At 36.7% G+C, this 15002-nt stretch overlaps 1 protein-coding gene across 13 annotated transcripts in view; it reads left to right on the forward strand.

The window, feature by feature from the left end:
• Positions 1 to 15002, forward strand: part of NRG1 (neuregulin 1) — a 1130312-nt gene that overhangs the window by 1083891 nt on the left and 31419 nt on the right. For all 13 annotated transcript variants that reach the window (XM_086703390.1, XM_086703388.1, XM_086703387.1 and 10 more), the window contains one exon: positions 9715 to 9844. In XM_086703390.1, the coding sequence (XP_086559516.1) occupies positions 9715 to 9844 (130 nt within the window). The remainder of the gene's footprint in view (positions 1 to 9714; positions 9845 to 15002) is intronic.

The raw sequence follows: 15002 nt of genomic DNA on the forward strand, positions 1-15002 counted from the left end.
ACTCAGGACAGAAAGGTTTCTTGAGGTGAAGCATTTCAAGTTATGTGTTTTTGGAAACATTTTATTCCTCTTCAGATTGGTCATGTATGAATGACAATAACACTATTGAAAATTGTTAAGATTTCCGTATGTTATTTGGTTATGTAGAATTTGTGCTGGGAACCTAAACACTGCAGCTACACAGTTGAACACATCATGTTACAGAGAGGGGTGTTTTGCTAATCTGATCACCAACCTGGGAACAAGGTGCCCCTGGGAATTCTGGGAGAATATATCCACTGAAATTAGCCAGGTGTTACAGAGCAAAATTCATATATTCAAACATGCATTCACTGCTTAATTCTTTTATGTGCAGCACCCTTTTAACCCCGGTGAGGAAACTGTGGTGCTTATAGAAACAGAATCTGGCAATTTGTGTTTACAGTCATGACGCAAATGCAGAATGGCTGTGATTTGGCTAAATGGTATGTAGCAATGTGCAGTCGGGGGTTTAAGGCTGCACAGGTGCCACCTAAGGGATTATCCAGGCTTCTTGTGTTCCAGAGCCACTCATCGCAAGGGCCTGGCTCAAACCTGAAACACTCAGAAGGTTATGTCTGCATGGCCCAGACCCCATCTTCTTTTTATACTCTTGTGGACGCTCCTTTAACTGAAAGTTTAGATTACTTAAAACTTTTGTCAGGAATCCGTTCCCATCGTGAAGGTGCTTCCATAACTTTGAGGAACCTTACTGCCTTGTCATCTGTGTAACATACAATTTTTTTTTAATTTTTTAATGTTTATTTAACTTTGAGAGAGAGAGAGAGAGAGAGAGAGAGAGAGCTGGGGAGAGGCAGAAAGAGAGGGAGACAGACTCCGAAGCAGGCTTCAGGCTCCGAGCTGTCAGCGCAGAGCCCAATGCGGGGCTTGAACTCATGAACCAGGAGATCACGACCCGAGCCAAAGTCAGACCTTAACCGACTGAGCCACCCAGGCGCCCCTGTGTAACATAATTTTAGGCCAGCTGTTATACTCTCTATTCTTAATGGGTTCTTTCATATTAACAGACATATGGTATGGTCATATTAGAAAAGCATCAGTCCTATATTCTTGGCTACAACTTTTTTTACTTTACCAATGACTATCGAATAATGATTATTTCACCTTCTCATGTCCTCCAGTTATACTACAATTTTTTTTTATTCCTGGCTTATTGCATTGGTTAGAACTTTCAGAGCAATGTTAAATTACAGCATTGGTAGTCAACAAACTTAGCTTGTACTTTACATTAATGGAAAGCTTTCCTAGAGTCTCAGCATTTAGTATGATTTAAGTTGTTTGCAAAAAGTAGACACTTGTCGGGGTGCCTGGATCAATTAAGTGTCCAACTCTTAATATCGGCTCAGGTCATGATCTTGCAGTTCATGAGTTTGAGCCCAGCTTCAGGCTCTGAGCTGGCAGTGCAGAGCCTGCTTGGGATTCTCTCTCTCCCCCATCTCTCTCTACCCCTCCCCTGCTCATGTGCACACACTCTCTCTCAAAATATATAATAAACTTTAAAAAAAAAAGTAGATATTTGTAGACAATATAGAGTACCATACCAATTTTGCTTTATGAAGACATATATCGAAAAGACTGAAATTGATATTTTTTTGCATTTTTAATTTTAAACATATATATGTATCTTTAAACATATACATGTAAACATATGCTAAACATGAAAATACAAGGAATAGTGTAATGAATCTCCATGTAGCCATCATCTGCTTCATCAGTTATCAGGTTTGTTTCATTTTGCTCCCAGTCACTTTTCTTCCTGTTATCATTTCAAAGCAAATTCCAGACGTTATCATTTAATATATAAATATTTCAGTATGCATCTGTAAGAGAGAAGGACTGTTTTTAAACATAACCACAGTATATTTGACACATACCAATTAATGATAACCCTGTGGAAATATTAATTATCTAATCAGTGATCAGATTTCCTGATTCGATATCAGACATTTATAACTGTTTGAATCAGGATCCACTTAAGTGTCACGCATGGTGAGTGGTTTATACGTCTCTTAACTCTCTTTTAAATGCGTCTGTATTTTAGATTTTTCTTTTCTTTCACCTTATTGGTCTGCCTCTAATTCTAGCTGTCTTTGTCTCTTTTTGCTCCTTTAGTTTAGCTTGGAAGAAACTGGGTTATTTGCCCTGTGGAGTTCTCCATGGTCTGGGTTTTGCTAATTACATGCCATGGTATCTTTTAATGTGTTCCTCTGACCTGTGTACTTCCTGCAAATTAGTAACTGTATGTGGATGACTGATTAAATTCAGGTTTGATTTGGGGAATAAGAATATTTGATAGTTCTATAGAAATTGATTGTTAATCTCATCAAATGTTGATTCAGTATCTATTGCAATGACCATATGGATTTTATTTTCTGATATGCCATGATTTTTTTAATTGTTGAATACGATAATGAACTTGCCTCCTACTTTCTATCTTCTGACCTTTCATCTACTTTCATTTCTAAATGTATTTTAGTTGATGAATAAATTAACCTATGTCATTAAATGTCACATGGTAATTTCAGCAGCTTACTGAATAACCGAATCCTTGATCAGTCCTCTTTGTTCTGATTTGTTTTGTTGGCACTCAAAACTTTGATTAATTTTAAAATTGACAGGTTAACATTTTCTATATTGACATGACCTTCTCCCAACCAAGTTGATACTAGTAGAAAATGCAGAGTACAGTTAAGAATGTGTGCCTTCTGCATTTAGCCTGAGGAGATCTATAGATGTATCAAATTAAGCCAGTCAGATGGACTGCTAATATTTGCTTTGCAGGCTACATGGATTTTACTCCTTTAGAATAGGTATTGATGGAAAAACGTTCAAGGGACAGTTCAAAGCTTTGTCAACTTCCAGCTATGGAAATCTTCTATAAAACCATGAGTGATTAGTAGAAAATATATTTCTGGAGTTGACTTGTTAGCTAAGGAGAGATTATTGTTGGCTTTGTAAGGAAGAAAATGTAGCTCCCTTGTAACTCCAACCAGCCAATGATCCACTGTGGGAAGAGACTCACCCTCCCTCTTCTTTAGAAAAATCTATGACATCCTATAAAGTATTTGTCATTGAGATGTTGCTCTAAGAAGTAGTAGCCTGTGATTACATTGTATCATGAGTGAAAGGCACTGTCAGAAAAAAGGAAAAAAAGATAGCAACTTGTATGTTTGAAAATAACCTTTCTTGACAATTTTATTTTTCTAAGGATAACACTATCTCATGACACCAAATCATTTGCTCAGCAACTGCTGGGAACTTAGAATCTGCTTTCTGTTTAGCTACAAATGAGATCAGTGTTACAACAAAAATTATAATTTTGTTTTATGAAGAGAAACACCCAAAGGTCACTTTTCATTCTGCTGAAGAAGGAAGAAATAATATTAGGGTCTGCTCAGAGAGCTTGTAAGACAGAGAGGAATTAAAGGCAATCTTATTAACCTACTTAGGCCTCAGTATGCATTTAACAAAACAGAAAGGAAGCATTTCCTAATTCACTTGTGTGACCTTGGGTAGCCTTCCCCTGTCCACCTCTGAACTCTTTGTTATAGGTATTTTATTCAAGACCACAGAACCATTCTTTTGATTTGATTTGTACCCTCTTTTTAAATATGGGATAAATTATATAAGATATGGTAAAGTTCTTTCTTGTCCACCATTCTGTGTGTGTTTAAATGATACCAAAGCCCAAGTTCATCATTTATAACAATTAATCTCCATTGTCCCTTGGCATCAACTTGTTCCTTGGACAAACTCTTAACCTTATGGGTAGTCTGTGAACCTCTAAGTACTTCTAGCTTATCAGCTAAGTTCCCAGGTCCATAAAGTGAGATGCCCTACTTCTACTGTAGAAAGTTCTGGGTTCATTTATGGTCTCGTGATGCTCCTTCTCTGGCTGCCATTTTTGTTTCTTTAGCAGATTTTGGTAGAGGAGAGGCCAAGGACGTGGTTCGCTACTTTAAATCACTGTATTGGCTCTGGGAACCTCCAAGCCAGTACAGGGTGGGTTTTTTTGGTTTTTTTGGTTTGGTTTTTTTTTTTATCTCCTCTTGTCATTTTTTCCTTTTCAAGAATTTATTTGCCATTCAGCAAAGGATTGAATTACTACCCAGAAAAACATGCCAACCCAGAATGACGGTGCTTCAGTAGTTCTGAGTCTGGCTCTCCTCTTTTCCTTTGGAAAACCGGTGACTCTCCCTTCATTCCCTTGTCATCTGCAGAAGCTGTATTAGGTAGCACAGCTTTTCCTGCTCCACTTCTGTTCCAGAACTTCATTTTCAGGAGCCCCACATAAGCTTTTTTTCCCCTAGTGGGACTTTGAAGTGCTTCTAGCACTTAATTGCAAGAAGCTGTATTCCGAGCAAGAATAATAATAATTTTCAGGATTTTTTTTTAAAAACTGGGAGTTCAAAGAGCACAAAAAGCATGCAGATTTCTAAATTCAGAGCCATTGAAGATATCACAGGTAAGGTTTTCTTTAAAAAAAAAAGAAGAAGAAGAAAAGAAAAACAAACCTGTAATGTAGTGATTGACAGTTTCATATTAGAATATAAAAATTGTTAAAATTTGCGTATTTCATTGAGGAAACTGCATAGAATTATTCAGTTTAATTTTCTGCAAGTAAAGTTTTTAGGACAATTCAGAATTGTCCTAAAATCTGCTAATAAGGATTCATTCACTCAGGGAAGACAGGGTCTAAATGATTGCTCCTTGGGGTAAACCCTACATCTCCCTAATCCCTGCTAATTGTCAAAGAAGAATAGAGTGGCTTCTTATCAGCAATTTGCATTTGTGTAATGGCCCTGGTCTGTTGATGCTGTCTACTTCACTGATAAGGAAAACACCACATAAAACAAGCAAGAAAGTAAGCCATCCTTTCCAGCATTATTTTCTTTTCAGCCTGCCTTGAGCAAAAAGAGCCTGACGTTCTACAGGAAATACTGTGTGATTCTGTGGGAAAATATTTAGTGATGAACAGAGAACACTTAATTAGTCCTCAGATTTTTATTGTGTATTTATAAAAATGTGCAATAATGCGTGATTTCCAAAATGTGAAGTTATAAACAGTTTATATCATGTCCTACATACTATGATCATCACACTATTTCTTTTATATTTTATAACTTTAAACTGTTATATTAACAATATCATAAGTACATTTAATTCAGTAACTTAGAAGTTGGGTCAGAAATATTAAAGAATTTTAAGAGTCTTAAAAGTTGAAAATAATCATACATTTAAGATGGTTTTCTTTTAGCTCAAATTGTTCTTCAACTTAATTTATGGGCAAATTTGGTGGTTATAAGTTATTAATAAGCAGTTATGATACAGTTAAAGTAGATTATTGATATTTACTTAATGCCTTACAATTATGCAATGGTTGCCTCTGCAAATTAGATAATCTCTCTTCATATTTTGTACAAGAATAATTTACTAAGAACATTTGAGGCTTGATTATATATCCTGAGTCTGGACTTTTTGTTTTTCCACATAGATATTAACAGTATCATATATTTGCATGCAGCGTTGCAGCTGACAAAGTACTTTATCACACTTCCCAACAGTCCTGTGATAGCACATTTTACAGCTGAGTTTACTGAGGCAGGTTAGCTAGACAAGAGTCACACAGCTAGTAACTGGTAAAATTGAGCCTGGGATCTGATTCTTCTCAGCTAACGCCAGTGTTCGTTTCGTTTCATTTTCTCTATAAAGGTATCCTTTTAGGGAGAATTGTTCACAATCTTACAGTTTTTAACCCCAGTAACTCTAGTTGTTATCTCTATGTCTTGTGCATAATAGACAATCATTAAAGAATTGTAGAAGGGATGAAGGAAGAAAGGTAGGAAGGAGAGAGGAAGGAAGGAAGGAAGAAAGGAAGGAAGGGAGAGAGGGGGGAGGAAGGAAGAAAGAGAGAGAGGGGAAAGGAAGTGAGGAAAGAAGGGAAGAAGGAAGGCAGGCTAGAAAAAAGGGAGCCCTATTATGAGGGGCAGGATTTGAGGAGTCTGTAAATGGTGATCTTAGTCCGCAAATCCTTGGCTAAGTCTGAGAACTGTCCAGCCTCCCTGGGGATGGTCATTAGTCCTGACCTGTAGGCCAGGGGAGACCAGGTCAAGAGTGAAACACTCCAAAGTACATTCTCTGGTAACAAGTTACTGCTTTATTTATACTTTCTTCCTTATAGTATTGCAGTTGCTAACATCCCAAGCAAAGTGTGTTTGGGATAAAGTGTTCATATAAACGGCAAGCATAAAAGTAGTAGATGCATATTTTGCAGTGTTCCTAATTGCGGTTCATTGTGATAAACTCCCAGTTACAACAAACTAGTCACAAAGTGGTGAGAGGCAGGATTTTTTTTTCTTTTTTTTTCCAACTTTTTATTTAAATTCTTGTTAGTTAACATACAGTGCAATATTGGTTTCAGGAGTAGAATTCAGTGACTCATCACTCGCATAGAACACCCAGGGCTCATAGTAACAAGTAGAGGCAGGCTTTATTAAGTACCGAATAGGTGAGATGTACCTTCATTTACTTCCAGGAGGAACTATGAGGGTCTTCTTTTTTATACCAAAACACATTCTATCTGCAAAACTTTTAGCTTAACCTCTGATACAGTCCTCCCAGCTCCCCCAGAAAGAAGGTCGTTGCCATAGCTAGGTTTAAGAACCTCCTTTGTTGCATTAATTTCTGGCAGAATTACTAAATGGAAACTGACTTAGCAATACAGTGTATGTGAGCCAAGGAGAAAGGATATCGCTGCAGAATTTATAGATCTGCTTAAGACTGGCTGTGCACTGTATTGAACTAAGAAGAATGGAAGGAAACCTGGCAAAAATGTGAAGGGTTCATATATCACCATCTCCATCCCAGATTCTTCTGACAATTACATCTTATTCCTGTGTTTGGTTGTTGGTTCAGAACAGCTGTACCCAGTCAGCTGACACTTAGCATCACCCAGGAGTTAATTACTGCTTTACAATTCCACGATCATTTTTGTTCCTGCTTCGGCTAAAGGATAGAAGTGCTAAACATAATAATCCATGATCATATAAGCTAGTTGCTACTTCATTTTCTCCCAGAATTATTTAACCATCAAATATCCCAGCTTCAAGTAATGACCTAAGAATTTTTCAAATGAATGTGTCATAACTTAGTGCTGCGGAATAATCGTTTCACGGGGGAAATATTTTTGAAAAAACAAAAAGGGGTGTTATTTCTGATTTTAACATACATTTATTAATCTTATTTATCTTAAAGTCCAAGGAATATGTACGAGGTATCTGTCTCTTGCTTATGTCACTGCTCATCTTTATTGTTAGTTTTCTAATTCATATGGAGTGTCTACTCTTGGGGGGCTATGATGGGTTAGTTGTTGTTAATAAAAGCCTCAAGAGCCTGGTGCTTGGGTGAGGGGTAATCCTTAGCAACCTGTCAGGGACCACGCAGATCAGCTGGAGGCTCAGAATTTCTCGGTGGGAATGACTGGTGACAGCAGACTGCAGGTGGTCCATTGAGTACTGTCACCTGGGGTAGCAAGGAAACCAGGCCCAATTTGTCATCCCACAGGATCCTGTCAGCAGTTGAAAGTCTTAAGCACAAAACCTTTAGCATTTAAGGCAAATTTTCTCCTTGTATCTTTTAAAAGTAATTGCCGAGGATGGAAATATTAATACATCACATGCAAGCGAACAGTTGTTCACTTGAAGATATAGTATTAGATTAAAATTATGTTATGTGATGTATAGAAATGTTGTCTACTCTATGACTTTACTAGACGAAATGATGCCAGTTACATCCCCCTCTACCTGACAAAGATGTGAGAGTATAGCTGATAATACAGGGTAAAATCATTCTCCTTGGTTCCTTTTGTTTGGTGAAGGATACCTTGAAATGCATTTTGAAAGGCCTTTTTGTTGGAGTAATTAAAAAATTGATGCAGTTCTTAATTATTCGTAATAATGATCCAAGAGTACCATGAATGTTTGAAATCCCCAGATTTCCACTGGTGAGATGCTCATCTGATTGATAAACACCTTCCCTACTTACCCAGTAATAATACCTGCTGTTACTCATTGTGTGCCCGTGCTATGCCAATTCCTCTACCTAGGTTATTTATGATCCCTATGACAATCCTGTAAGAGTGCCATTACCATTGTTTCCAAAATGGGAAAATTGCATTCTGGGTGGCTAAGTGACTTGCTCAAGGACACAAAACTAGTACGAGATGGGATTTGAACCAGATCTGTCTCCAAAGGGCATATCTGACTGTTCTTTGCTGTTTATTCCTAAAAACCATGCTGACAGTAGAGAAATGGTCCAAAAACATGCCCTAGATGGGAGGATGCAGGGGAACAAAGGCCTTGCATGATTTGGAAACTGAATAATCAGACGTTGAGTATTTCTATCAGATAGAGTAAAAATCAGAATTGGAGAAGTCAAAACCAAAACGAAGCAAAATGGGGACTTACAACGGAAATGAAGAAGAAAAATCAAAGAAAGTGGAAAACTAATACATGAGAAGTGAAATAAAAGCAAATAAGGGCATCTGAGTTTCACATGCAAATGATAAAATGGAAAGTGATAAGGAAGTCAAAGAATCACTGAGAATGAGTCAGTAGACAAGGAAAAAATTTTGTCTAAAGATACATAATATATTTTTTCTTTTTCCTGAAAGAGTCAATAGGATCTTTGTTGGCTTACCATAATGCTTCTGCTTGTCACCCTGATAATGTCAGTCATGAACATTACGTAAATTAGACTGTTTGGGGTTGAGACTGAGCACTGCATGTAGTGTTCCTGATGGTGTGAGTGGGGAGAAGTTCTGGTACTAAATGCTCTTGAATCTGAGGACCAAGAGCTTGGGCTTCATTTAATCCATATGCTGAATGGTGGTGGCATCATTTTCACATCGCTTTCACATAACTGAAGTTTGACAGGTGGATATCAAGCTTACCACAGCTGTAAACCAAAATTAAGACTACGGTGTCTACTCCTGATTCAAAATGGATAAATTTTGTAGTGCTATTATTGTCCTTTGCAGTAATACTAGACTGTCTTTCCATTTCCTTAAAAGTATGGCGGCAGACATTCAACAGTCTTCTTCTGAGTGGAACGGAAACTTTGAATAGAATGGCTCCTAATCTGTATGTTAATATACATACAACTAATAACATATAATTTTTTTTATTAGAAACAAATAAGCCACCTTGTATTCTTCTTTGATACATATATCTAAAAACTATAAGGTCAATATGCATATAAAATGTAATTTCCAAATTAAATAAGTAGATGCCATTCAAAAATGATATTGAACATCAGTTGCCCTGACATGACTTTATATCATTACCTTTGAGCCTTCCTGGAAAATATATTTTATTTGTGATAGGTCTTTTCTCTTCCAACTTCCTTAGAAGATAAAATATTGGTTATAAAAAATGTTAAGCATTTTTTCTACTTCATTCTAATTAAATTAATTAACTGCAGTTACCCTTTGATAATTCTATTCCATTTAATTACACCCAGAAAGTACCTTTCTTTTTTGCTGTCGTTTGTTAAACCTGAAAGTGACGTCCGTCACACTTTCTGAGAACTCTTCCTTTTAAGAGAATTTAAGAGTAAAGGCTGTTTAGAAGAGGGAAAGACACATGTAAACCTTCCCCTTCTTTATCTTCTATCCAGCTACATCTACGTCAACAACCGGAACAAGCCATCTTGTAAAGTGTGCAGAGAAGGAGAAAACTTTCTGTGTGAATGGAGGCGAGTGCTTCATGGTGAAAGACCTTTCAAACCCCTCAAGATACTTGTGCAAGTAAGAACGAGAAATCCTCTGTGTGGCTTATGTCCGTAATGACTGCTCTCAGACAACTCCATGTCTCATGTCTTGTTGTTTCTTTTCCCAATTTTGTTGCGTTTTGTTGAATAATGCTGTTTTATTTGTAGAGCGTTTTTGAAAAGTTCACACCATTTGTCATCTCCTGTGTTACATCCAGAATTGTTGTTTGCTTTTTTTCAATTTTCTTTGTGCCTTTATATTTATAAAGTTGCTTTCCTCGTGGTTCTTCTCACTGTTACCTAGAAGAGATGTGCAAATATCATAGAGGCCAATAACTTTTGAAACCACCTTCTCCATCCAGTGTATGAATTAAGCTGTAAGACCATGTTCCTTTTGACCCCAGTGATCACCTGCAAAATGAATAGGACAGCTAAAAGAAGAAGGGCAAAAGATTCACTACTTACACATCTGTTACACTTGGCATTAGCTTGTTGTTTTATAACTACTTTAAAAATGGAATTTAGCTTGATCTCACTAATGGGAGAAAAAATTACATGTGTTTGGAAATGCATTTAGTGTGTGTAGCATCACTGTGTGTAGAAGGCAGAGTTCTTTCATGCTGCCCTTGTGTGTAGATAAATTTAGAATGGTGCTCCTTCCAATGACCTGAAGAATGTGATGCACCATTAAGAAGAATGACAGTTATTCTCTCTCAACAGGCAGAATGAAACAATGATATTAGCAGTACATTAAATATTTAAACCCTATAGCTAAAATTAGTAGGTCTCCTTAAAACCCATGTTTACTGTGCAGTACATTTTAAGTCTGCTCTTTTTTTTTTTAATGTTTTTATTTTCTTTGAGAGAGAGAGAGAGAGACAAAGCATGAGCTGAGGAGGGGCAGAGAGAGGGAGACAGAATCGGAAACAGGCTCCAGGCTCTGAGCTGTCGGCACAGAGCCTGACACAGGGCTCAAACTCACTGATGGTAAGATCATGACCTGAGCCTAAGTCAGACGCTTAACCGACTGAGTCACCCAGGCACCCCAAGTCTACTCTTGATATTTAGGCTGTATGTGGGACGTGGACTCATATAGTTTGATGTGGGAAATAATGTGTCATGTCCCATTGAAATGATGAGAGATGCATATTTATTTTGCATAAAAATGATCTCGTGCTCCAGCATATGAGCTTGTGACTTGAATGTTGACGAAGAAGAACAAGTTTGTCAGAGAGACAGCTGAGCTAATAGAAGGAGCAATTAGCAAAATTAAAAAAGAGGCACAAGAAATAATTAAGAAGACCATGTCCCCTTTATGTCATATAAATAGCATACAAATATTTATGTGATGATGGTTCTAAGAAAACCTTTAATTTTTATAAGTAACAAAGCACATCTTAAAAGACACACCTTTTAGGGGTGCCTGGGTGGCTCAGTCAGTTGAGTGACCAACTTCGGCTCAGGTCACGATCTCACAGTTTTTGGGTTCGAGCCCCACGTCGGGCTCTGTGCTGACAGCTCAGAGCCTGGAGCCTGCTTCAGAGTCTGTGTCTCCTTGTCTCTCTGCCTCTCCCCTGCTCACACTCTGTCTCTCTCTCTCTCTCTCTCTCTCAAAAATAAATAAAACATTAAAAAAAGACACACCTTTTAAAATCATAACATCAAACAAAGATGCCATTTTGTGGGAAATGTTTTGCTGCTCCCTGTGCTGTTCTAGACATGGGCTGTACATGTAGGGTGTCTCATGGGACCTGAAGTACTAAGTTCAAGTAGACAAATACCTCCTAGAACTGTGTTCCTGCCCTCAAAGCTCTTGTGTTTTTTGTTTTTTGGTTTTTAAGTTCTTGTAAAAGAGAAGAAGTGGTTCCAAGAGAAAACAAGTTTGGGTAGTTGTATAGCTGATTTTACCAGTGAGGACAGACAACTTATAAAATTAAATATAGGCTTTTAGAGTGAATAAAAGACTAAGAATCACAAAAATGGGATTGTGATCTCAATTGCTAAACATCTCTTTCATAGAGATAGGTAATAGCCATTAGCCAAGACACAACTAACAGGTAAAAAAAACCTTTTCAAAATTTTAAAGCCAGGTAAGAATGAAAGAGTATGTAGAAAACTATTTTGTCCGGATCCAGATTGCTTCATATGACTATCAATGTTTGTTGTTTTAAAAATAATTTTAGAGATTCACTTTTTGATCACCAGTATATTCAAACCTACATACCTGTAGCAAAGAATAAAAGTTGGTTAATTGTGATCCTTGGTTTGCTGACCTGCTGTGAAACAGCACAAATATGGCACCCCCATAGTTACCGTACTGAATTGGGATGCATAATTCTTATAATTTCCTACAAGGTTTTCTGTGATCAAAAAAAACCCCAAACTGATGCTGAGAATTATAATCTGTAAAATAAGAGGTTCATTTATTATATGGGGAAACTTTGTTATTCCATCCTAAGTGCAAACAACCTAATTATGTTTTAATAAATCTCCTTGAAAAATAGCATAAAATTATAGTTCCTTAAATTCTCCTCCTTTTTAAACAACTATACTCATATTATCTATGTCTCAGACAATTACTTCTTAAGAAAAGCATCTGAGACCACTGTGTTTTAATTATGATAATGAAACATGATCACTTTTCATCATAGCCTTAGCAAAGATTTACAAGCTGAGTGAGTGCATATGATAGTTTCTGAATACCTCCAAGGAACCAGTGCAGTTATTTTCCACATATTAATTTCAGCTATTCTGCAGCCCTCCCACGTCCTACACAAAACATGCAATCACATAAGTGCTGTTCATTTGTTCCATTTTGGTATTGTGCCAACAACTGTAATTTTTTTCACCCACCAGTTTTTCATTAAATGTTAAGCCCAATCCAGGAAAAAAGAAAAAAATTACTGTATATTTTTTAAATCTTGAAGTGAAATGTGTGTTATTCCTCTAATAATTATTAAAGCAGCAAGCCATGAATGAAAACTCTCTATCCTCCAGGCTAATTGTCTAGTGAGTTATGCGTGTCTTCCACTTCTCAGCAAATTGGTATCATAATTTTATTGGGTTTTTTTTTTTTTTTTTTTTGGTGGGGGGGAGTAATTATAATCTTTCAAAAAAGTCTTAAAAAGCTTATCACTGGATCTTGTTGGAAAGAAGATCTTTGACATCGATGATTTTCTTAACTGTTTACCCCTTTTTGGACCGTGTCTTTACTGATGCATCAAAAGCAAGCTGGTACCTTGAGGGAAGAATTGGAGTATATTTAACATCCAAAATATTTCAGGCCTTTTTCATTAAATGAAAGGTTTGTTGTTGTTTTTTCTTTTTTTTTTTTTGATCCTTGTATTGAAAACGTCTTTAACATAAAAAGTAAGCACTACTCAGAACTGAAACGAAGACACATAATATACCGTGTCTTTCGATAGTATAGTGTTCACTAGGCCACTTGAATAGAGACAGAAAACATAAAAATGCTTCATTGGCTCATCATGGTCCTGTGTACGAAGCTAGTTCATAGTTTCCATATGGTCCATCTGTTTAAAGCAAAACATTGCTGAAGCATGAGCCACATCATTCAAAATCAGCTTTATCTCATGATTCAGAAACAACCACAGGCATGGAAGTTTCCAAGTAGTCTCTCTGGTCACCTAATCCATGGTTGTCTTCTTGGGAGTTGAAGTAGAAAACTGGACAGCGGATCTCTTTTGTGTCTCCATTTTGAATAAGGTGTTCCAAAGGGATTAACCGTGTAACAGTTAAACACTTCTCTGAGGAGAGGTTTGCTGGTTACTTGGACATCCCCCTAAGGACCACATGGGAATTTCTGCAGTGGCTCTCATCTTTTATATTGCCCTTCTCTCCATAGTAATTTAAAAATTTATCCCAGGGAAAAAATAGTTACTATTCCAGACCTCATAAAGACAAGAAAGAAACGAATCATTCCATCTTTCACCATCTGATGCCCTATGTAATCACATGGTTCAAAGAAATAGGACAATTTGAAATGACATCCAGATTTGCCTCTTTGTTTGTCTCCTTGTTCTTATATATCAGTTCTTCTGAACAGTTTTAGTAAAGAACAATTTTGGAAGATGTTGATGTGATTTTTTTTTTTTAATCTAAAAATGATTTTATACCAGATCGTATTTATAAACCCATTATGTTGTCCCACGGACAGATGTGGCTTTCTCATGAGGGGATTAGAGTCTTAACCACCAATTTTAGTGAACAGTCTTGATCCCTTTCCCGTCAACTCTCTGGACGATATCTTTATGTGTAATATGGAGTTAATATGTTCTCCAAATTTCTTTCCAGGGAGTCCATGAAATTAAATGAATTCATTTCTGCTAAAGTATTTCTAACTCTGGGGAAGCAAGATTTTTTTCCCCTTATAATACAAAGTAAATGGTAGTATTACATTTTCTCTGTAGACATTAGAAAAATATATACACCTGTCTTAATAGACTACATGCTAGGATGTTTGAAAAACCCCATTTCTTCATTTTATTTAACATTAGCAGTTTTACTTGGTTTGGTGGGGCTCCCGGCTAGCTTTATAACTTTGCATTTGACAGATCAATTAATATCGCTGACCATTATCTTCCTTATCCACAAAAACAAAAAACAAAAACAAGGAAACAAAACAAAACAAGGAAGATGCGAGTTGCCTTCAAACATGAACTTACGATTTTGTGTCATTTTTATGAAACTGTGCAGTATATATAAGGGCCTATAAAAATATGTAACTGTAGGAGATAAAGACACAGCAAATATGTTATAATAAATTATACTCAAAAATGAAACATTAAACATTTGTTTGTAGAACAGCTTTCTATTTATCTATACCAGGCGTTTTTGAAAACACAGAGAAAATGGAAGGCACGGTCCCTGGTCCCTGGAAACTTCGTCTGTTTAGGAAAATGAAGTAGCTAAAATAGTAAATCAATTAGAGTCAGTATATCCCAAGTGGTGCAATGCTGATTATCATGTAATGAAAATCGAAAGAAAGAAAAAGAAAAGACCGGAATGACTTGGAGAAGGCTTTATAAAAATTGCCATCATTTATGGAGTCTTTTCCATATACCAGGCATTGAGGCTGCAGTAATAGTTTCTGTGAGACACAGTGACGTGAATATCTAGACCAGCAGCTCCATTGTGGGAAGCAAAACAGACCAAACAAAACTTAGACGTGAGGG

The sequence above is a fragment of the Puma concolor genome, chromosome B1, assembly GCF_028749965.1.
Source record: "Puma concolor isolate L17-30 chromosome B1, mPumCon1.1.hap2, whole genome shotgun sequence".
NCBI lineage: Eukaryota > Metazoa > Chordata > Mammalia > Carnivora > Felidae > Puma > Puma concolor.